A 21,487-nucleotide genomic window follows, 5' to 3' on the forward strand; every position below is an offset into this window, starting at 1 on the left:
CTGAGAGTGTGTGTGAACCACCTACAGCCCTTCCCTTTTCTTCTTCCCTCCACCTACAGCCCTCCATACCGGCAGAGGCACTGCAGTGGAAAGCCCCTTCCACTTCTCCTTCCCCATCAGTATCAAATCTGTATAGTCCTACACAGGTTCCTCCCACACCTTCTCCCAATCTCAACATACTTCTCATCAGTTACCCTTGAAATACACACCCATTTCCAAGTATTCTTTCCCAGGAATATGCAAGGCAATATAAGAGTCCAGATACTGAAATTTTAGGCAGATGGTGTGGTCCTGTTTCTGTCATACTTGAGTTTGACGACAAACTTTGAATGGTTTTTATCTCACCATCACAGTTTAGGCCCACTCAGCTGAGCAAATCACAGCCAAAAATATTCAGACACGGCTGTGCTACTCTTCACTGCCAGAGACACGTGGTGCCTGACTTGGGGTCAACGATTTTCAGATGTTTCTTAAACTGTTCCTCAAAACTTCTCCTGTGCATGTGGTTTGGGCACCAAAAAAATCATGTTTTAAAATCTTGGGTCAGAATGATGTGGCAGAAGTACCTTGTTAACAAGATCATCAGATGAAGATGAGTGAGAATTTCAGTGTTTTACAGAAAAGACTTAGGAGCACAAGGGGTTGCCTAAAGCTAAATGACTGTTGAATTTCTGAAAGGTGAAAGGGGAATAAAAAGAGAAAAATTATGATGGATGATGTGAAGTGTACAACTCTAACATCTTGTTTAGACTTCAGAACTCTTGCAGTAGGGCAATGCTGTTGATGGACATTCATCAACTGTACTTTCATCTGATGTTACCTGGCAGAAGTCCTATTCAGAAATAATTAGAATTGCTAAGGAGCCTCTGGTCAGTATTCCCTTTTCATCGGGTGACCCAGGGCAAAGAACACAGCAAACTGACTGTGGCTGTGACAAACCAAGTCTGTTTAAAGGAAGTTTGCTAACTTATAAGAGAAAGTTTAGAAGAAATCTCTCTGAAGTGAGGCAAGGTAAAATGAGAAGCAAGAAAGCAAGGCAGGGACAGCAAGAAAGCTCTTTCTGAGCAGAGAAATAGTCTTTTTCTACACTATAATTTAGCAGGGTGTTTTAAGAAAGTTAGCTCACTCTCACCTCATGCTTCTGAAAGCTCTTCTCAAAACAGATTGTGCTTTACCTTAGATTAATTAAATCAATTTACACACTCCCTTGAATCAATTCACAGGCTCTTTTCTCTAATGAACAACATACACTAAATTACAATTTGTCTAGTTTTGACCAGAATTTGTTAAGTTTCTGATGGGTTTAGTTACTGTTAAATATTACATTTCACTAGCTATTAGGTATCACACACTACACCTTTTAACATCTGTCATGCCTTATTTGCTATCTAGTCACAGCCACAATTTTGCTGTTCTTCAGCAGGCATGAAGTTGTAATTAAAAACTACAGGGCTCTTTAAAGGGCTTAGTAAAATTGATTAAATGATCCCCCCATCACTGGGGATGTCCTCAGGGTCCAGAGCTGAAACGTAGTTACCAGTCAGAAATTCAGCATGCTAATGGGGATAGGAGTCCAGTGCTCCATGTCCATGCCACTTTTAACTCTGAGCCTTGATTTATTCCCTCTATGGCTCCCAATTCATTCCAAACAAGAAAGCACTGCTCCACACATGCATTAGCCAGGTAATTACTCCAACATATCTGTAGATATTGTCACAGTCAAATAAATGACTAATATTTGAATACATGAGCTTAATACAAAATGTTATCAAAATCACAGGAGCTTATTATGCATTGAAGGCTGTATGTGTGTATTACATATATTTGAAAACATATATATTACATATATTTGAAAAATTATCTATGAATAAAAAACTGGGATATCCTTTTTTCTCCACAGAAAGCGTGTGAGCATCAGTCCATTCTGCCAGCATATGGGATCAGGTGTGTGACTGTATTGCACTCTGAAGGACTAGCACATCCTCTCAATTTTTTTTAATTATAATGCACTGTGAGTGTGCCTATCACTTTGCAAACACATGAACAACAAGACAGCTGCTCCAGGACACTTGTACAACATCCGGACCCATGTACAACACAAAGGCTAAAATTCAGGTGCTTATGAGAGCAAACAGCAAGTCAGGTCTTCAGGGCAAAGTTGGTTATTAGAAGGCTTATGGAAAAAGTTGAGCTTCAAGACATTTCTTATAGCCTCTGAGTTTCCTTCATAAAATAAATGAAGACCCAATTTTTGATTAATTTAGCTATTTCAAGGATGTCAAAATTCCTGGGGTTTGTGCTCATATTGTGAATATACAATATGCATATTCCCTTGCACATTGTATATTCTTGCACTCTAATTTGAGGTTTGTTTTGCAAAAAAACCCTGTCACAAATAACACTTATTAGCCACAATAGCCACTACTAACAAAAAGAACATGCAGCACTGTTTTCATGCCCTATCTGGGTTTGCCCTTGTATACTCAGTCCCTTTGCTGTTATTCTCTTGATTTTAATGACATAACTTTGGTGAGTAGACTAACTCATAGACTGTGAGTAGTTAATATTTACTGATACACTTAAAATGAAAAAATGTCTGCTTCTGAATGGAAAAAAAAAAAAACCTTCAAAACCCTTCTGATATCTCAGAATAAAACTGAGAAGTGCACAAGCCCACAGCTGTTTTCCAGGACAGATCTGGAGCGTGGCAGGCTGTTTGGTGTAAGATTTCTGGGGACCTGAAGCAATGGCTCCGTCACTGTGTCCCTGACCTCCTTCGTTTTTGGGATTTGTTGTGGGACCTGCCAGAGTGGGTGAGATGGACAAACGCTGAGGGCCGGATCGAGGCTGAGGTGCTGAGCGATAGCTCCCGGCGCCGTGTGCGCCTTTTTCTTTCCCTGCGGACAAACTCCTCCGGCCGGCCAGGGAGTGCGGGGGACAGGTCGGGCTTATCCTGGAGCCGTCAGCCTGTCTGAGGTCCTGAAATCCTGGAGAGAAACATCCCGGAGGTGTGAAATGAAGCTTCCTGGGGCAGGGTGCCCGCGCTGTCCCTCTCCCACACAAGCCCCGTGGGGTCCCCATCCCCGCCGCCTCCCTCAGGCCACGGCCGGGCCCCGTGCCGCTCTCCGTGCCTCCGGGAACAGGGGAGGCGCCCCGGGGCCCGCCGGGGGCAGGGAGCGCGGCTGCCTGGCCGGGGGCCCGTTTCCCGGACTACGTTTCCCAGGGATCCGCGGCGCGGCCCCGCCCGCTGTCAGCGAGCGCTGCAGGTTGATCGCCGCGGCTGCAGATGAGCGGAGCCCGCGCGGGCGGGGGGGCGGCCGGGGCAGCGCCGCCGGGGCCGGGTCGGCGGCCGGCGCACTATGCGAGGCCGGGAGGATGGCGGTGGAAGGTAAGGGCTTCGCGTCCCCTGCCCGCCGCCCCCGGGGTCCCTCCCCTGTCTCCTCCCCCGGGCACTCACCTGCGCCGTGGCCCGGTCCGGTCCGGCGGGACAGCGGCGTCCGCCGGCGGGGCCGCTCTGCCGCCCGCTGCCTCGGCCTCGCCGCGGGGCATCCCCGGCCCCCGCGCACCTCGGCCCGCCCGCCCGCAGCGCCGCGGCTGCCCCTGGCCAGGTGCCGTGGAGCCGGGCCGCGGCCCCCGCTCGCGGCGGGACGGGCGGCAGGGGCTGCCCGGAGGCTTCGCTCGGCAACTTCCCGCCGGGCCCGGAGGTGCCGCCTCTCCCGGCAAGGGCGGCCGACCTGCGCCGCCTCCCTCCGGAGCGGCCCCGGCCCCGCGCTCAGCCCGGGCGCCTCCCCCGCCCCGCCGGTCGCTCTCCCGCGGGCACCGAGGCGCCGCCGTCCCTCGCTGCCGTCCGGATCCCCCGAGTGCCCGCAGAGCGCGATGCCCACGAAGCTCCAGCGTGCCCCGCATGGGCGCAGAGCTGTGCTCGGCCCCTCCTTCTCTGAGAGCGATGAAGAAGCCAAAGGGCCGAGATGCTCAGCTCCTGGGCAGCCGGGAGCTGAGAGGTGTTCACAAGGTGCCCGGCTCCTGGGGATGTACCCCGGTAAATGAGGCGATAGCTACCAAGCCCTTGACAGGTGGATGCTTTGCTAGGTCTTCAGTAAATGCTGGGCTCCCTTTAGCCTTCTAACAACGGCTGTGTGTTCCCTTTCCGTTGGGTCTTTTGGGAAGTTGGAAGAGACAGGTGTATGAGAAAAGGCAAATCTGCCTTCCTGCTGCCTGCTTCCAAGATTCACTTGGTTTTCTAGTAAGGCAGTGACAGCCCTGCGTTTGCACCTCATCGTGCTTTATTCTGTGTCCTTGAGAAAATTTAAGAATCCTGTGTAAACCAGCCATCTGACCCCTTCTCCTGTGCTTAATTTAGTGTCTCCTGTGCTTAATTTAGTGTATGACAGTATTTTTGTGTGTTCATCTTGTGACTACCATGAGTTTTGTTTCTCAGTTTTGCTGAAATCTTCAGTTCCATCAGATGCGCTTGCTTTATTGCTGAAAATCATGCTGAAGCTGTCTTTTGCTGAGTACCCAAGTGAGCAGTGCAAATGATGGTCCAGCAAAAACTTAAACGTCCTAGAAGCAACAGGGAGCTTAACATCCCTGTAAACCAGCTTCCTGTGCAAATTCAAATAAAGATAAGCAAGACCACTGTGTCTCAAAAGGTGTCTGTCAACATCCCAAGTTGCTCATCCTAAGTGTAAGCCTCTCCCTAAGGCAAGCATTTCTCAGGCACAGGCTGCTTTACCGAATGGCAGTTTTGAAGACTGGAATGATACACGGAAGGAATGTAGTGGTCCTGAATAAAAGCATTACTTTGGTGGCAAAAGCATAATGACATGAACTGGGCATGCGTGCCCGGCAGTGGGTAAGTAAGTAAATGAAATGGACTGCCATGCACCAGATGGTTCATATGCCAGCAGCAACCCCTGTTTCAGTGTGCTCACTAATGTCATCCCACTTGATTTACTTGAAGTCCTTCTCAGTCTGTTTGCTAGATCTTTTCAGGTCTGTAATAATTCCTGTCATATCTGCAGTGACCTCCATCTGAGAATCTCTAAAAGCTTTGTAAATATTAATGAAGGAAAGCTCTGCTAAAGCTTTGGGAAGCAGTGCCTTTCCCTTCTCCTGAGATGGAATTTTTTTCTTTAACTCCTTCCCATTTCCTTCCCCCAGGATGCATCCTGCTGTGGTGTGTCAGAACAGGCATTCTTGTCTCTGTGTTCTGCATTCCTCCCATTTTGTTTTTTTCTCCCTCAACTTTCTTGCCTTTGCACAATTCTGTTGCCCTCACGCTAACACACCACTATGACTATTTCAGCACAAGTAGCCATGTGGCCATGACTGCTTTGTGTGTTTGTAGTGCATTCACATTTCAGGCCTTTTATTATCCATCATTTTATGTTGGAGCCATGTTTCCTTGTGTGATTGTGCTTAAAAGCTTGCTTTTCTCTTAATGCACCTAGGGCCTTGTTGGAGCCCTAGGTGTGAGCTGTGTTCTGTTTCTGAGCTGTCACTTTTGGCAAGGAGCATGTGGCATTACAGCTTCTGTTTGGAAAGCTGAGAGGTTACATGTTCCTCATGACTCCAATCATCACAGAGTACAGACCCTGCTTTAGTCTAAAGTAGAGTTGCCATTGAATCTTCTCAGTAGACGGTTTTGTAGAAGAGTGTCCTGGACTTAGGAAGAGCAGACAGTTGGGATTTTTTTGTTTTCTGTTTGTTTGATTTGTTTGTTTTCTTTGGAAGCATGCTTTCCTGGTTTGCAGCTTGTGCTCTTGAGAACATAACCTGCTGTACAACAGTTTTGGAAGCTTGGAAATAAGGTTTAAACTGAGGTTGTCTGGCCTTCCAGTCTCTGCAGTGGTCAGCTGGGAGTCTGGCTAGGATGGACTTCCTGGGCTTTCTTTTGTAGAGTTATGCAAGGCCTTTGGGTGGTTGGGCCAACTGGCTTCTTGCGCAGACTTGGGGGTGGCTCTGGGATGCAGCTGGGGAGTGGGAAGGTCCCTGGGGCACAGGGGAGGCAGGGATTCTGCAGCACAGGGATTCTGCAGCACAGGGATTCTGCAGCACGGGAATTCCTGGCTGGAGCCAACATCCTGCCCCACCAGCTCCACCAGGGCCATTGTTCTATGGAAACTGCCTGTTTGTCAGCTTCAGCCATGAACCCAGAGTCTTTGTTTTGTTTTTCCTTTCAGAAATGCTCTGCATGGCTAAGGTGAAAATACTTTGTAGCTTATACTTTTTGGAAAGTCTTTGAAAAATTTATTTTATCTAAAAAAATGCTGAAATCTTCCTCAAATCTGATTTTTTTAAAGCTGCCTTAGCATGGTGTGCTGGGGTTTAGCAACTTCAGTACATGTCCACCTGTTTACTTAAGGAAACCATCCAAACTTTTTTACTGGGATAGCTGACTTGCATATATGAAGTAGGAATTTGGAGAATACTGCAGTTCTTCACCAGTTATGTATAATACATTCTTTAGTGTCCCAAAAGAGTTTATGGAGACTGGGAGGTCCTTTGGGCTGTATAGTGCCAGTGCTTCCAGATTGATGTAAGCATTGGTGTGTGAGGAAAGTGAGTTTGCACTCTTAATATGAGCCCGTTGAGATGGCAGCACTGCCAAGGTAAGTCTATTTTTAGACTCAACAGTTTTGACAATGTTCCTTTAAGTGTTTTTTCTCCTTCTAGTAAGAATGAAAGAACTAGGTCAGAGCCAGTAGAAAAAGGCTTTTGATCTCTGCAAGAGTGTTCTTTTTTTTTTTTTTTTCCTTTTCAGTTTGCTCTTGTGAAGCAGAGGTAAAGGGGGAAAGAGAGAAATGGTGATTTCTTCCCCCCGCAGTGTTTATTGCACAGGAAGGTGAGAGACTGACAGCACTCATCAGATGATGTCTGCATGCAGGTGATCCCACACAGTTCTGTTGGATCCCCTGCAGCTCTGATCTGTGGTATTTTTGAGATTCCTTTGCAAAGAAAAGTGCTAATTGTCTCATGGAGTTCTTTAATGGTAAGTGTTTAATGAAATTTGGTCTAACACCTTTCTTGCTGTGTATAGGCTTTGGAAAGTGTCACATAGATTTGTTGCAGGTCTCCTCCTGGAACTTTATGTAAACTTCCAGTCTCCTATGGCTCTTCTGTAGTGGGCTTATGCTACTGAGACCCTGGATCTTTCTATGGGATAGTGTGTTTTACTGAGAAGTGGAGCCTTGCTGACATAAAATGACAATGACTGGCCTTACCCTTTGGTAATCCTTAAGGAGACTAAGACTCAGAGGAGGTTAGAGCATTCTGTGGAATGGCATCCAGGTTGACTGCTGCTGAACTAAAGTTATTTGCAGCTTGTAACCAACTTCTGTGAGAGTGATCCTGTGGATTTCAACTATGTGGTGTACCTTGGTTGAACGCCTGCAGTGCCTAGCAGCTCCATGGATATTGAATGCTGCCATGTGTTTCTTCAGAGACTTGAAAAATGGTGAGCTCATAGATGTGCTATGCTAACTCTGCCAAGAATGTCAAAGCAAGTTCAGGATCACCCAGAGGACAGCTTTGAAGCAGATTTCAGTGTAGGTACCTATCATGCTGTTCCAGGGCGTGCCCAAAAGTACAACTCTTCTGACAGGTATTCAGTTACTCAACTTTGCCTTATTCCTACACCCTAATTGCCTTATTCTGAGCACCCTTTGAGCTCAGACTGGATATGTCTCCATATCTGAGTTTCCAGGGAATGTGATCCAGTAGATGATGTTTCAGCATCTTGCCTATGGAGCAAAGAAGTAACAAGCCCTGTGATTCAAAAATAGCACATGCTTCTGTTATGTTTTTTGTTTCTTCAGTAATTTCTAACCACTTCTTAGCCTGAGGATTCAGACATGTGGCTTGGAAATAGCTGCCAGCTGGAAGCAGGACTGAGAGAGACAACTCATTTCAACTCTCCAGGTGAAAAGAGTCACATTGGGTCATAGTAGAGGAGATGGATAACACCAATGCTGGAGGTGTATTGGACAGTAAGGCATAAGATTTGAACATCTTTGGTCTTGAGTTCTGTGTGTCACTTTCTGACCATTTATGGCAAAAATGCATCAGTAATTATGGGATTCCAGACTGGAAGATAGATCTCTTATCCACATTCACGTGACAGCCTCCTTGTTGGGCTGTAACATCTACCCGCTTATTTCTTGCTCAACAACAGCTCTACCTGCCACCCACCCCCACATTGTGCACACAGCTTCATGGTTGTGTGTGCTTCTCTGCTTTGAACCACTGCTTAGAGCTTTCCAAACTCTGTTGCTACATTTGGAAGGGAGACTGTGAGCTGAAGTTCAGAAGGTGCACTCCATTGTGGGCCCCAAAATGAAGCTGTGGCAGCAAAGAACCACCCTGCAATGGAGGGTCTTTGGGTGTATTCAGCTTGAGTGGAGGGTGAATATTATGGAAGTTATGTGATCATTTTACCCTCCCTCAATCAAGGTATCAAGTATAGGCTTGATGTGACACTTTGTTTCCTTTGGATGAAATTTGGGTGTAGGAGAGTGTTTCTGGAAACTCAGAAGTACTTTCATATCAGCCAGTTTAGATACAGTTCCGTAAGTGTTTGACCTTATCCTTTAAAGTACTTGGAAGACTTAGAAGCTCAAGGAGGACACTGATTAATATGAATTTACTGGTTCAGTACAATTGAATACCATCATAAAGGTTAAAACTTGTCCAGTGGTGGTAATATGAAGGCAAATGGAAGGAGTGATGCTTTGAAAGTTTGTGTGCTTTCTCCATCAAGAAGAGAATGCAACTGAGCAAATAACAAGAGTTAGACTTTGGATGCATTTCCTAATGTACAACTGGAAAGTATTGACAAAACCTGTAGTGACATTGTAAGAGCTCATGTTTACTGCTTAAGTGGAAACTACAAAGTAGAACTTTTCTTGACGGTTTTTGGAGGTTTTTTTTTTGTTCTTCTGTTATGTCCAAGCATGGCAGGCAACATCCAAGGAGGTTGTGTATACCTTTGCTCCTCATGTTTAGAGCTGAGTGTGTGAGGCCAGGACAAGCTGCTCAGAGCCAGTCTCTAGTGCTTCCCAGTATTGCTGTGTCACAAGGGCTGTGGCAGGAGAACAGCAGGGACAGGCTTGGAGCAAGGTACTGCAGCTGGATGGTATTTGAGCTGCAGGCTGGTGCTGGTTGTTGAGCTGGTAAGCATGGAGAGGTTTCTGTCCAAAACATCCTCTGTGCAGGCTTGCTGGTGGGTGCAGAAGTCAGTGTCTGTAGAGCGCTGTAAGTTTTACTTTTGTCCATTGGTCTCTGAAAGCAATACAGCTAGTTTAATAATAATACAGCAGAGGTAGTAGAGCTGTTAAAAGGCTGCTTTTCAGTTCACTCAGTATTGAGTCTGTGTGTCTGCTGGGATTCTGTGCCTGGTTTTGGAGCCAATTTTCTCTGTTGTCTGGACTGAGACAGCTTTACCTTCTTGTGCCCTGTTTTGTCTCTTGACTTGTCTCTTCTTATGTCCAGACTGTGTGATCTCTAATACAATGCTCCTTTCTGTGAGTAAGAGATACTCAGAGTTTAACACTGAGCAATCCTGTTGTTGGGTATTTCTCATGAAAGCTGTTGCCTTTGAATGGATACAGGTATTTACCCTTGCAGATTAACAATTGAACACCTCAGCCCTCAAGTATCTGCTCAAAACATGCAGAGAATGTAAAGGGAGTAGTTCTGGAAGGTGCCAAAGGCAAAAGAGCTAAAAAATGAAGTAATTTTGAGGTCGTCTGAAACTGTATGGTTGGTGCTGGTCAAAATAGCAAATAAGATCTCAAGAACTATGAGGAAAGCTCTGAACAAGGCAAAGGAGGTCTTTGTTTCTGTATCATTGCACATTGCTCTTGTATTGTGAATGCTCCCTGCAGCTTTTGCTTGCCACACCCTAAAAGAAGGAGAGGACTGGAAAAATAGGGAAAAAACAGTCAGCTGGTCACAGACATGGTGTGTTCCCTGAAGGCAGGTTACAGATACTATCATTCTTCAGCTTGGAAAAGAGATGGGCAGGTTACAAAGAATCTGATTCTTTAGCTTGGAAAAGAGATGACCATGGAGAGAATCCTTAGATCTTGATTAATGGTGTGGAGAAGGTGGAAAAAGGAACTAGGTCAAAAGGCAGAACAATGAAGCCGTGTGGTTTTGTGCTTTAAATTAAAAAAGGAAATAGTTTTTCATATAATACAAGAGTTCCCCAAGTGCACTTTTAACCTTGGGGGTCATTCTTAATGTGCCAAGGCTGGATCACTTCATGTACGCCCTGCTCTCAGGCTGTTCCTTAAGCAGTGGCATAAAGGGCTAAACTTCTAGTCTGACCCAGCTTGATGACTTTTATGACAAAGTCTAGCTCATCTGCTGTGTGTCCAGAACAATTCCTCTCACCACAATAATTTGATTTGCATTTAGTAGCTGAGAGGGAAATTTGGTCAGGACAATCCAGAAAGAGAGGAGATGGGGAATCAGACACTGAGCTATAAAAATGTTAACAAGCAGGGTTATGATGCATAAGATATGTTGCTTTCTTAGTTTATAAGAACTGATACTGCTCTGGAAGAGGAACTGTATGCCATATCTGGTCAATGGTGTTTGGGGAAGGAGGGGCCTGACATTAGGCTGCAACTGTAGAAATGCCATCTGGAAAATACTGATTCTCCACAGCAGGCAGGGCTGGAAACACCTGTACTGACCTCTCTAAATGAGGTGAAGAATGGTCTGAGAGAGACATTCAGGAAAACCTGAAGCAGATTAGATCTACAGATGTCAACCTTAGTGGCTTCTGCCTTGAGTAAGTTTTATGTTCCCTCACCTTTGTGAAGGATCCTCCTTCTGTCTCCAGAAGTGTCCTGTTGCAAAAGGACTACAGAAAGAGTGAGGCAGTTGCTGTGAATAGTTGCATATTCTGTGTGCAGCATAAGGTAAACCTGGCATTAAAGAGCAGCTTCATTACCTGAAACAGTAAGAATTCGCCCTAGTTTGTGCTCCTGGATGAAGCAAGGAGGTGTGCAGGGTCTGAACTTGGGCTGAAGCAAACCCTGCATTCAATTACAGGATCTAATATGCTTGCAGGGAGTATGTGATTGACAGAAATAAGAGTGTGAGGAAGACAGTGTGGGTTTTAGCTGGTCTTTATTGCAGCCCTATCCATCTCTATATGTTATGCTAGCTCCTGTTCTCCAGCTGAACATTCAGGTTATTACTTCATTCCTCCACTCATTTGCTCACCTCTGCCCTGTCTTTGTGGCTCTTTTTTAAAACCAAATTATTTTCTTCCCCCAGAAGGGATTTTGCTTGAGTTGATTTGCTTCTCTGCAAATAACCTAGTAAAAGCAAGAAAGAGACTTTTAATAATGCTGTTTCATAAACATAAAGAAAGAGAATTGTAATGTGCATCAATAGAAGCTTTCTCTCAGATTGTCCTCTGCATGCTCTCACTGGTGGTTTGTTGCTACACAAATCATCTGGGGTACTAGAGTGAGTAGGATACAGTGGTATGAGCAAGCAGTAGGAGGTGAAGAATTTTACTGGGGGAAGGAAAGAAGGCATTTCCAGACTCTTCAGTTAAGTGTACAAGGGAAGGGATATCCTTGAGCAGTAATAAAGGAGGTAGCTTTGAGGCAGTTGAGAGAAAGCCAGGACTGAGAACAGAAGTCAACTGCTAGATTTCAAGCTAATTATGCTAGTGAGGATGAATAAAGATATTTTCCTTTGCATTTTGTTGACAGTGCCTCATTCATGGGACAAGAAATAAAGCCCAGATCCACAGCAAAATTGCGGCCATTTCTGTGCCACATGTTCAGCAGACACCAGCTTTCATGAGGGCAAAGGCAGAAATCTGTGCTGCATGTGTGGGACAGTGCATCTCTGATGCCATAATAAGGACTTAACCTGTTTGTCTCTGAGCTGTTCTTTGTGTGCTGGATAGGCTCATTAGCATTTAAAAACATTTTTTGATGTAATGTTGGCTGAGTATAGAATTGAACAGTAGCATTGTTAGGACGTGAGAAGAGGCAGTCTCAGAAATGTAGCTTGTGGTGACGCGTGACTATCCAGCTTCCTAATCACTGACTGCAAGACAAGTTTCTTCCAAGATCAGTGGAACTAATACAGATTCATTGCACACCCAGGTGTGTTATGACTCTTTTATCTCTCCATTTTCTCTGCAAAATCCTTAGGGCAACAGTGGTACCTGGTTTGGAGTTTTCCTAAGTTGGTTGGTGACTGACAGTTGTAATATATGGTGAATTCTTTTCTTTGTGAGAGAAAATTATTTAAGGTCTCTGCCTCTCTATCTACCAATAGATTTTCTTTGGTTTTCGTTCATACAATTCTTATCTGTTTTAGCACCCTCTTTCATGCAACTTTATGGGCACTCACAATCTTGAAATCCGGACTTCCTCACTATTCAAGAGAATCTCTGTAGATGCTTGCACAAGCCTTCTTATTGACTTACTAGTTTGCAAAACAAATGACCAACTATTTTGTATTTTAATCCCTTGCTTAAATTGTTTTCTCTTGTGCATGTGATGCATGTTACTTACTGACCTTTACTACATTGTTCACTAAGATCCATTTTGCTTTAAGTTAATGGCATAGTTCTTTTAGTCCCCTTATGTGTCAGTATTCTCGTATTCTATACCTGTACAGGATTTGTGGTAACCTGGCCTTATTTATTCACTAGATAGGCTCATTTTTCAGTTAGTCTCTGTTGCTAGCATGAATTCAAGAGCTGCTTTTACCAAGTGTACTTTTATTAAAACAGAATGAGAAAACGCTTCAGAAATAATTTTGCTCTCCAGTCACTGTGTCTGCTTTTTATAATGAAATCTTGTTGCTATTATAAAGGCTGAACTTGCATTACTGAGACACCAAGGTCTGTCTAGCATAGTGATGACATGCAGTCTGCCTCCTGAAGAGCAGGTGTAAAAGAAACTGTTTACAGCATTTGCTAAAGTCTGTAAGATAAGAGATGGTAAGTGGATATTGCCATATATAAAATAAATAGTTTCCAGTAGGGAAATTGTAAAAAAAGGAATAAAGAAGTTTTTTTGCTGAAGAAACTTAATTGCATACCTATCCTGGTGGAATGAGGGTCTCAGAAGGCAAACTCAACCCATAGAAGAAGAGAATTTCTTATTCTAGGCTTAGTGTTTCTGTTCTGTAAAGAACTAAGGGGTCTCTTCTCTTTACACTCAAGATTTTTTTTGGCCTTCAATCGAATTATGAGTTTAGTTTGATTCCAGATATGAAAGTGCTGAGTTACTCATTTGGATTTCTTGATATATTTCTGTCATTGTACAAGACTTTATACCATCTTACAGCTAAAGTTAGAGAGATATTTGTGAAGTGTAGTAGCTTGTCTCAGAAAACATGCTTTTTCTGTGTTCTGTTTTGGCTTTAGTTTTGTATATTTTTAATTGTTTCTGGAGAGAGTGAATGGCTTAGAGTAGTAGTTGGCTCGATACCATGGGATGACCACCCCATTGTCCAGCTAGAGATGTTCAGGGATAGCTGTCTCAGGAATGCCATTACCTTAAGTTTTCTTGCTAATAATAATTCTGAAGAGGTAAAAAGGCAAAAGCCTGACAAGTCACAGTTAAAAATTAAAATGGATGCTCTTCCTCTGAACACTTTATCCCCTTGGGCCTCTATCCAGTTTCTACACCTGTGTCCCCTTTGCTCTGCCCTTCCTGCCCTCTGGATCTGGCTCAGTGTCCACTCCTTGCTGCTGGGCTGTCACCTGTCCTGCCCAGCTGCTGGGCACGTCCCACTGCTTTAACAAAGACTTGATTGTAAAATTCATTTCTTGTAAGAAGCTGGGTTTTTGTTTATTTGATTAATGATTAGTAGTCATTATAACAAGAGGCTAGAGAGACAAGCAACAGGAGGGACCTGGAGGTACAGGTGGTGTCTGTCTGCCAAGCCTTGCTGCCTGTGTCTGTCTGAGCTTTGTGTGCAGAGCTCCAGGTACAGCTCAGCAGCAGCAGCAGCAGTTTACAGTGCACTCCCCAGCTCAATACTGGCCTCCCTTTTGGCACAGCATGTTTGGAATTGCTTGATGCTGCTTTTTGATGCTGACCAACAGAAGCAGACAGCTAGACCCTAATGTTACTTCAGTTAAATACTTTGGGATTTCAGCCTTACAGGAGGTTTGTGATAAATTCGTGTGACCTGTACTGAAGTAGAAAAGGTCCTGACTGATTTGCTGGGCTTCTTTGCTCTGTGTGAGTGCTGCTGATTTTGTGGCCATTAGACAGACAGATTTGAAGAACAGAGTGGGAAAAATCTTGAATTTACTTGCTCAGCAGGTTGCCAGCAGTATTTACTAGGTTGCAACATAAGCAGCAGATTGTATTTATGTGAAACTTTGACTGCATTTTCAGCTGGTTCCAAGTGATGTGTTGAGGGAACTGTGCAAATTTACATTAGGTGAAGAGAGGACTATATGGAGAAGTACTACTGGTAGGCAAAAGCCAGAGAGTTTCTTAAAACTAGAAACTGATTGATGAGGCAGATGAACCATCCATAGGAGTTACAGAAACTCATTACTATGGAAGACATTTCTGCCAGACAAAATAGTCAAAATAGTCCTAAATTTTATAGTTTAAATTAAAGACATATTTATTTGCTGTTTTTAATATTGGTTTTTACTATTATGGAAGTGGTAGTAACTGCTCAGGTCAGATATTTTTAAAATAATTCCATGTTTGCTAGGGATATGCAGAGCTGCTAATGAAGTATAAGCTTCTTGAAATACAAGAAGGGCTTTGCAGTGCAGATCCATCTTGTTCATTTGGTCAGTGTGAGGAGGCATCTCAATCTGAGCAAGACTTCAGTGTTTTCAGTGTGAATATCTCCTCTCTGATCAACCCAGATAAAGCAGGTTGTGAGTAAAGGTAAGCAAAAAGCCTCAGGGATTCTGTCTCACTGCTCTGGACTGAAATGTAGCCTCTGGAAGTGTATGGAACTCTCATTGAAAATGCTGACTGCAAAATTTGATGTGATTGGAGGTTTGATTTACTTTTGACAAAGAAATGGGCAGTGATGGAAGGAACAAGTCCAGTGAGAGCTGCTGTCCAAAGGTGATTTTCCCTAGAAATACTTGATAAATCTTTGTGACTACTGAAATGACTGAAAAGATATTTTGACCTTTTTTATAAGGTCCCTGCTATGTCCAACCTGAGTTTGTTAATGTTCAAGCTGTAAGGATGAACTTTTGTCTATCCTTTTCAACAATGTGGCATTTTATGGTGGGAGTAGTAGGTGGATTGTATGGACTTACCTCTTAGCATTGTGCAGCTAGTCTGTGGAATGAATACATAAAATGGAGCTTGCAAGGTTGCCAGTATTTGACACATGAAAGGTTTGTAAGGATTGTTAGAGCTTGGGTGGGTATCTCCTGTGCCTGCTTTTTGTCTCTGAATAGCAAAAGCTAGCATATGACTATGATGCACACAGAACAGGGCACATGAGTAAGAAGATGCTATTTTTACTCGATCACTTTTTAGAATAGAACAATTGTTATTGCATGTAACTCAAGTACTTGCCAAATACACTTTAATGTAGCCTTAATTGATCTGCCTAAAGTTTTAAGCAGCCAGCAGTATTCCCACTGAAACACATAGTTATGAAAGGCTTGACACAGTAGGCAGTGAGTGCACAGAGGTAGTGACTGATCATAGATTTATCTGCTAAGCCTTGAGCCTACAGATGGAGAGACAAAGACTTTCCATCTGCCCATGCAAAACTTTGGATATATCAAGGCTGTGTTTTGAAGAGTGCCTTCAGGCTTTTTTCCAGACAGGATTCACAGAGTACCCTCTAGGAAAAGACAAGGCTTGCCCCAGATGTCAGTAACTTGCGATGGCTCTTGGTGACTTCTGTGTACCATCAAGCATGCTCAGACAAGCTGTCTCTTGGCTGCTTGCCATCTGGGAGGCAGGCAGGCATGGGAGGAAGGTAGCTGGGGGGACAGAGCATTCTGATTGCCCTGTGAGCTCTTTTTTGAAACTGTGTGTGCACCCTGGAGAGATCTGTGTGGGCATGGAACTGGCTCACGTGTATGGGCCAGCTTCTGCAGGGCAACAAATTATCTTGCTCTGTATACATAGAAAAGACTTGAATTTGTGTTCCACCATATATAAATGTACTTAGTGTATTGCTTCTAGTTTTTTTAGGACAGATGTGGGGTAATTTTTCCATTTTAGATGCTCTGCTAACTATTTTTCTCACAGAGCTTTTCACTCTCATAACTTGGCAGATCTCAGCAGTCTTTTTAGATGCTGGAAAAGTGGATATTAGATTCAGCTCTACCATTAGGTTAGGAGTACAAGAGCACTTAAGTACCTTTGTTTTAAATAATAGTTTGTTTCATAAATGTAATCTTTGGATCTATGTTATTGTGTCTGCCAGCACCATTCATTATGTGCTTGTTGCTGTGCAGTCAGAGCTCTGCAGAACATCCACCTTCCTTCCTCAAAAGGAAACAAGTTCCCACCACAGAAAGCTTTCAATACAAGTTGAACAACAATTGTTGGGGGAGCATGAAGAACGATTAATCAACTGAGGTGGGGTTTCCAGCAGGGAAAGGAAAATATAAGTGATCTGAATCTGGATGAAGGGTTGTATTACTCAGATATGGATGATACATGAATATTGAGATTGTATGGAAGAAGTTCTGTTTCAAAATCTAATGATACTGCTGACAGTGGTATTAGGCTGATACCGTGAGCTGATTTGGAGGGTGTTTGTTGTCTTGATGTACTGTTAAAATTTGGGACTGATCAGGTGGATGCAGTTTGGTGGAATGAAGAGGTGCTGAGGCAGCAGGGATATTGTCAAAGGAGTGGGAAAATGGTCTGAAAGCAGAGGGCAGGATGAGCTAGTGTTAGCCAGTGCCAGGGTAAAGAGGAGTAATGGTCTGAACAATATTTTAGCCAGAAACTACTTTGTCTGGAGTAAGATTTTTTCCAGATGAATGCCATTAAGTCCTAAAAGAAATTTAAGATGTGTCAGCTAAGAGTCAGAGCCCATGGGCTGTGGTGAAGTTAGTGATTTGTGATTATTTTTTAAGAGCTGTTTAGACTCAGTTCTATGGGATGTTAACCCTGAGTGCTGTCAGCCCACCAAGCCCCATTAGGTTTGATACTTGGTCCTGGGTTTTGAGCTGACCTTATCTAGTTAAAATTATATAAGATGTAGATTTAAGAAGAGAATAAATCATTGACTTCTTTGGTTGCCTTTAAAAAATCTTGAAAGGGAATCATTTTGGTTTGTATTTACATTTAAAAGGAGGCAAGAACTCCACCTCTGTGCCGCAAAGATAGATCTATGTATTCTGTGTGGTAACAGGAAATAACAGACCCATGCAAGGAAATATTCCTTGTTCCTATTCTCTGTGTAGCTGAGGGTTGCAGGTAGCACTAGGAGAAGATAATAGAGCTGGCTACCTAAAGATGTACTGTGACAAAGAAAGAGAAACTTGGCCAAGGGACTGAGATACTTATTCTTCTTAGGAGATAAATACCCCTAGAAAAAAGTTGTCTTTCCCCACTTCCCTCCCCCACCCTTCAATATTGGCAACTCTGGAAAAGTCCCCTAGGACTGCCTGTGTTGCTTTTAACCACTCACCTGTTTTCAATTAAAAGGCAGTGGGCATCTCTGTAATTGCGAGCAGCCTCTTCCATTTTTTTCTCTTTTGTATCCTGAAGGAGCCCAGTAAAAGGCATTGCTGAAAAAGCACTAGCATTCATTACTCTTGAATGCATGATGGGCTAAGAGTCAAGCAGCATCCTGCCAAGTGACTTATTTAATTTTTAAGCCATCCAGGTGCTTACAGATTTATAAAACCATTGAAGTTGGAAAAGAGCTTTAAAATCAAGTCCTGCCCTTAACCCAGTACTGACAAGTCCACCACTAAACCGTGTCCTCAAGTGCCATGTCTGCATGTTTTTTAAATACTTTCAAGGATGTTGACTGCCCCACTTCCCTGGGCAGCCTATTCCAAAGCCTGGCAACCATTTCTTCCATGAAGAAATTTTTCCTAATACTCAATCTAAACTTCCCCTAGCCCAACTTGAGGACTTTTCCTCTGATCCTGTCCCTTGTTACCTGGGGGAAGAGGCCGACCCCCACTGGCTCCAGCCTCCTCTCAGGGAGTTGTAGGGAGTGACAAGGTCCCCCCTGAGCCTCCTTTTCTTGAGGAGACAAACACCCCCAGCTCCCTCAGCTGGTCCTCACCTGAGTTGTGCTCCAGAACCTTTCCCAGCTCTGTTGCCCTTCTCTGGACATGCTCCAGCCCCTCAGTGTCCTTCTTGTAGTGAAAGGCCCAGAGCTGGACACAGGATTTGAGGTACAGCCTCACCAGTGCTGAGTACAGGGGGACAATCCCTGCCCTGCTCCTGCTGGCCACACTGTTTCTGATCCAGGCCAGGATGCCATTGGCCTTCTTGGCCACATGGGCACACCCTGGCTCATGTTCAGTCACTGCTGACCAGCACCCCCAGGTCCTTTCCCAAGGGCAGCTTTCCAGCCACTGTTCCCAGCCTGTAGGACTGCATGGGATCTTATTGTGACCCAAGTGCAGGACCCAGCAATTGGCCTTGTTGGATCTCACACCACTGGCCTTGGGCCGCTGATCCAGCCTGTCCAGATCCCTCTGCAGAGCCCTCCTACCTTCCAGCAGTGTGATCAGTACTCCCAACCAACTTGGTGTCATCTGCAGACTTTCTGAGGGTAGCCCCAATCCCCTCATCCAGACTGGTGATAGATATTAAATAGAACTGGCTTTGGGGAGCACCACCTGTGACCAGTCACCAGCTTGATGTAACTCCATTCACTACCACTCTCTGGGCCTGGCCACTCAGCCAAGTTTTTGCCCAGTGAACAGTTCCCCAATCCAAGCCATGAAAAGCCATTTCTCCAAGAGAAGGCTGTGGGAGACAGTATCAAAGTCGAAGTAGACAACATCCACAGCCTTTCCCTCATCCACCAAGTGTGTCATGCGGTTATACATAGAAGGAGGTAAGCTTAGTCATCATGCTGCCATGTTATCAAAACCTGTATCATTTGCTACCTCTAATGCACGGTAACTTAGTGCCATAACCCAGAAGGGTCTCCTTGTTGATGCCATGCCACCCTTCTCGCTAATCTCTATTGTTTGGGAGCACTGGGAAGGGAGGAGTTGCAATTCACAGGAGACTTGGCTGCTGGCAGTGTTCTTCCAGGCAGGTTTAAGTCCCACTGTGCTCCCTAATTTCTCTTTGGTGAGCACTGGAACTGGGCTGACAGCCAAAATCTGCCTGCTTCTGAATGTTGCTGTAGTGTGTTGGGGTTTCAAAGGTGTCTCTTGGAGTCTTCCTATTCAGCTAGGGAAGATCCTGGCAGAAAACAGTCGGAGAAATTTTTATGGATTGGATTCGATACCAAATGTCTTTTCACTGCTATCAGCCCTTGCTGGAGCAGGGTGTGGTGGGAGGAGAATACTTTTACAGGTCGGTTATGATACATTTACATTTTTTTGTACAGGGGGGAATTAATTAGGTTACTAACAGAACAGTTTTTATTCTCAGTGTGCTGTGAAAATACTCAGTCTTGGTGCATCACATCTGTTTTCTGTGGTCTGGAGGACAGGCAGAGTTGTTAGTAGTTGTTTCCTTCGGGTAGGTTAATATGATCTAGAGGAGCTAGATAACAGTAGGTAGATATAATCTAGGAGAGAGAGAATTTTTTTGATGTCTTGAGGGACACTGATGTAAATATTAACCACAGAATCAAATTTCTTTTTAAGTTCCCATAGTAGGTGTTCCTGGCCTTGGCTTGCAGATGTAGGTATTGTAGTAGTTGCAGAGATCACTTATCTTTTAGAAATATTTGGATGTTTTTAAAGATCTCAAGGCAAAATGGTCAACATTTTGGCCTCTGCTTTAATTCTGTACCAAGGAACTCTTGTTATTTAGGCTCAAAGTTTTCAATTAAGACTCTAGGATTTAAGCTGAATAGATTTTCAAAAGGTGCTGGAGTTAAATAACCCTTTGCTTTCACAGGCAGCTTGAGCCAATTTCCTGTGAGAGACATTCAAGGGCTGATCTGTAGCTGGTAGAAACTGGTAGTTCTGATTTCTTCCCCAGCTCCCCATCCTTTGCTTCTAAGTCGAGCAAGAGTAAAAGGGCAGCTTTTATTTTGGCTGTACATTGTAATTTAGGCTTCTGTTCAGATTTGTCAAACATTGCACCACAGTATCTGAGCAAAGTTCTTTTGTACACAGGGCCAGTTGGGACCATTAATTACAAGTAGTGCTAAAAGTAGCCCAGTTATGCAGGAACATAAATGCAAAAGTCAGTCACATAAAGGGGAAGTTATCTCAGGATCCACACATTTTTAAAATCACTACTATGTGTGTGAGTGCTGAAACTGTGAAAATTTGGGCAGAAAGCAAGCTACTGCCATAGTTCTAAAAGGGCATTTCTGTTGTATGCTTCGCATTTGTTTTATTTTTGTTTCCTCTGGATGCTTTCCTTATTCTGCTGTCATTAGTCCCTCCCTCATTATATACTCCCAGGGAGTACATCTCTCTTGTTTGTTAGGATGGTGTAGGTGGTAACTTGCAATGGTACAAAGGACTGAAGGAGAAATAATCAGCTGGATAAGTCATTACTCTGTGCAGAGACTGACTTGCTGATTTTTTTGTGCATGGCTTACTTATCCCACTTTCTTTAAGACCTAGAATGTTGTAGGAATTGAAAATGTAATAGAAAACCTTCAACTTGTTTGCCTAAAAGGAAAAAAATGTATGGTTGGATGACGAGCATTTAATAAAAGCTCTAAGTTGAGGGTCTTGGATGCTCTAGTGAATCCAGCAGAGCACAGTTCTGCACGATAACCTGCACTAAATAAATTTATACAGTGCTGCATTCCTCTCTTTTTCTTTCTCAAATATCTCACCTTGAATCCACATCAAAGTACAGATGGTTCATTAGCTGTGGTCTGACACAGCTCTGGTTACCGCATGGCACTTTCTCAGTACTTTGTGCTAAATGTTTGAACCACTGGGTTCTTCTTTCCTAAAGCAATGTTTCTCCTATTTTTTCCCAGCTATCCATTGCAATCTGAATCCAAATGGTATTGATCACCCCGTCCCCACAGAAGGCATTAACCTGCAGCTGGAAGGCGAAGGAGTTGATTCGCTGGCGGTGAAGAACACCGGTACTCCCAAAGGGCCGGAGTCTAAAGACACACCCAAGAGACAAGTGGAGCCAGAAATATCTAAGGTAGGTAGAATTGCCTTCTTATTTATTTTGGTGAGTCTTTAAGAATCCAGGCTTCTTGAAATCCTGGCTTCTGCTTGAAAAGCATTTATCATCCTGTTAAAGACATATAAAGGTGTAAAAATAGCAGTCTGAGGAAATGGGTGTTACAGAAGCAAGGTACTGCTGTGGAGTTGTAGCATACACACATCTTGGATATTGCACTATTC

At 44.0% G+C, this 21,487-nt stretch overlaps 1 protein-coding gene across 1 annotated transcript in view; it reads left to right on the forward strand.

The window, feature by feature from the left end:
* The first annotated feature begins 3,305 nt into the window (after positions 1-3,305).
* The window catches only part of SAMD12 (sterile alpha motif domain containing 12), a 168,207-nt gene continuing 150,025 nt past the window's right edge, over positions 3,306-21,487 (forward strand). The window contains exons 1-2 of the mRNA XM_058020316.1: positions 3,306-3,388; positions 21,106-21,281. Coding sequence (XP_057876299.1) covers positions 3,376-3,388; positions 21,106-21,281 — 189 coding nt within the window. The 5' untranslated portion in view covers positions 3,306-3,375. The remainder of the gene's footprint in view (positions 3,389-21,105; positions 21,282-21,487) is intronic.

The sequence above is a fragment of the Melospiza georgiana genome, chromosome 1 (genome assembly GCF_028018845.1).
Source record: "Melospiza georgiana isolate bMelGeo1 chromosome 1, bMelGeo1.pri, whole genome shotgun sequence".
NCBI classification, from domain to species: Eukaryota; Metazoa; Chordata; class Aves; order Passeriformes; family Passerellidae; genus Melospiza; species Melospiza georgiana.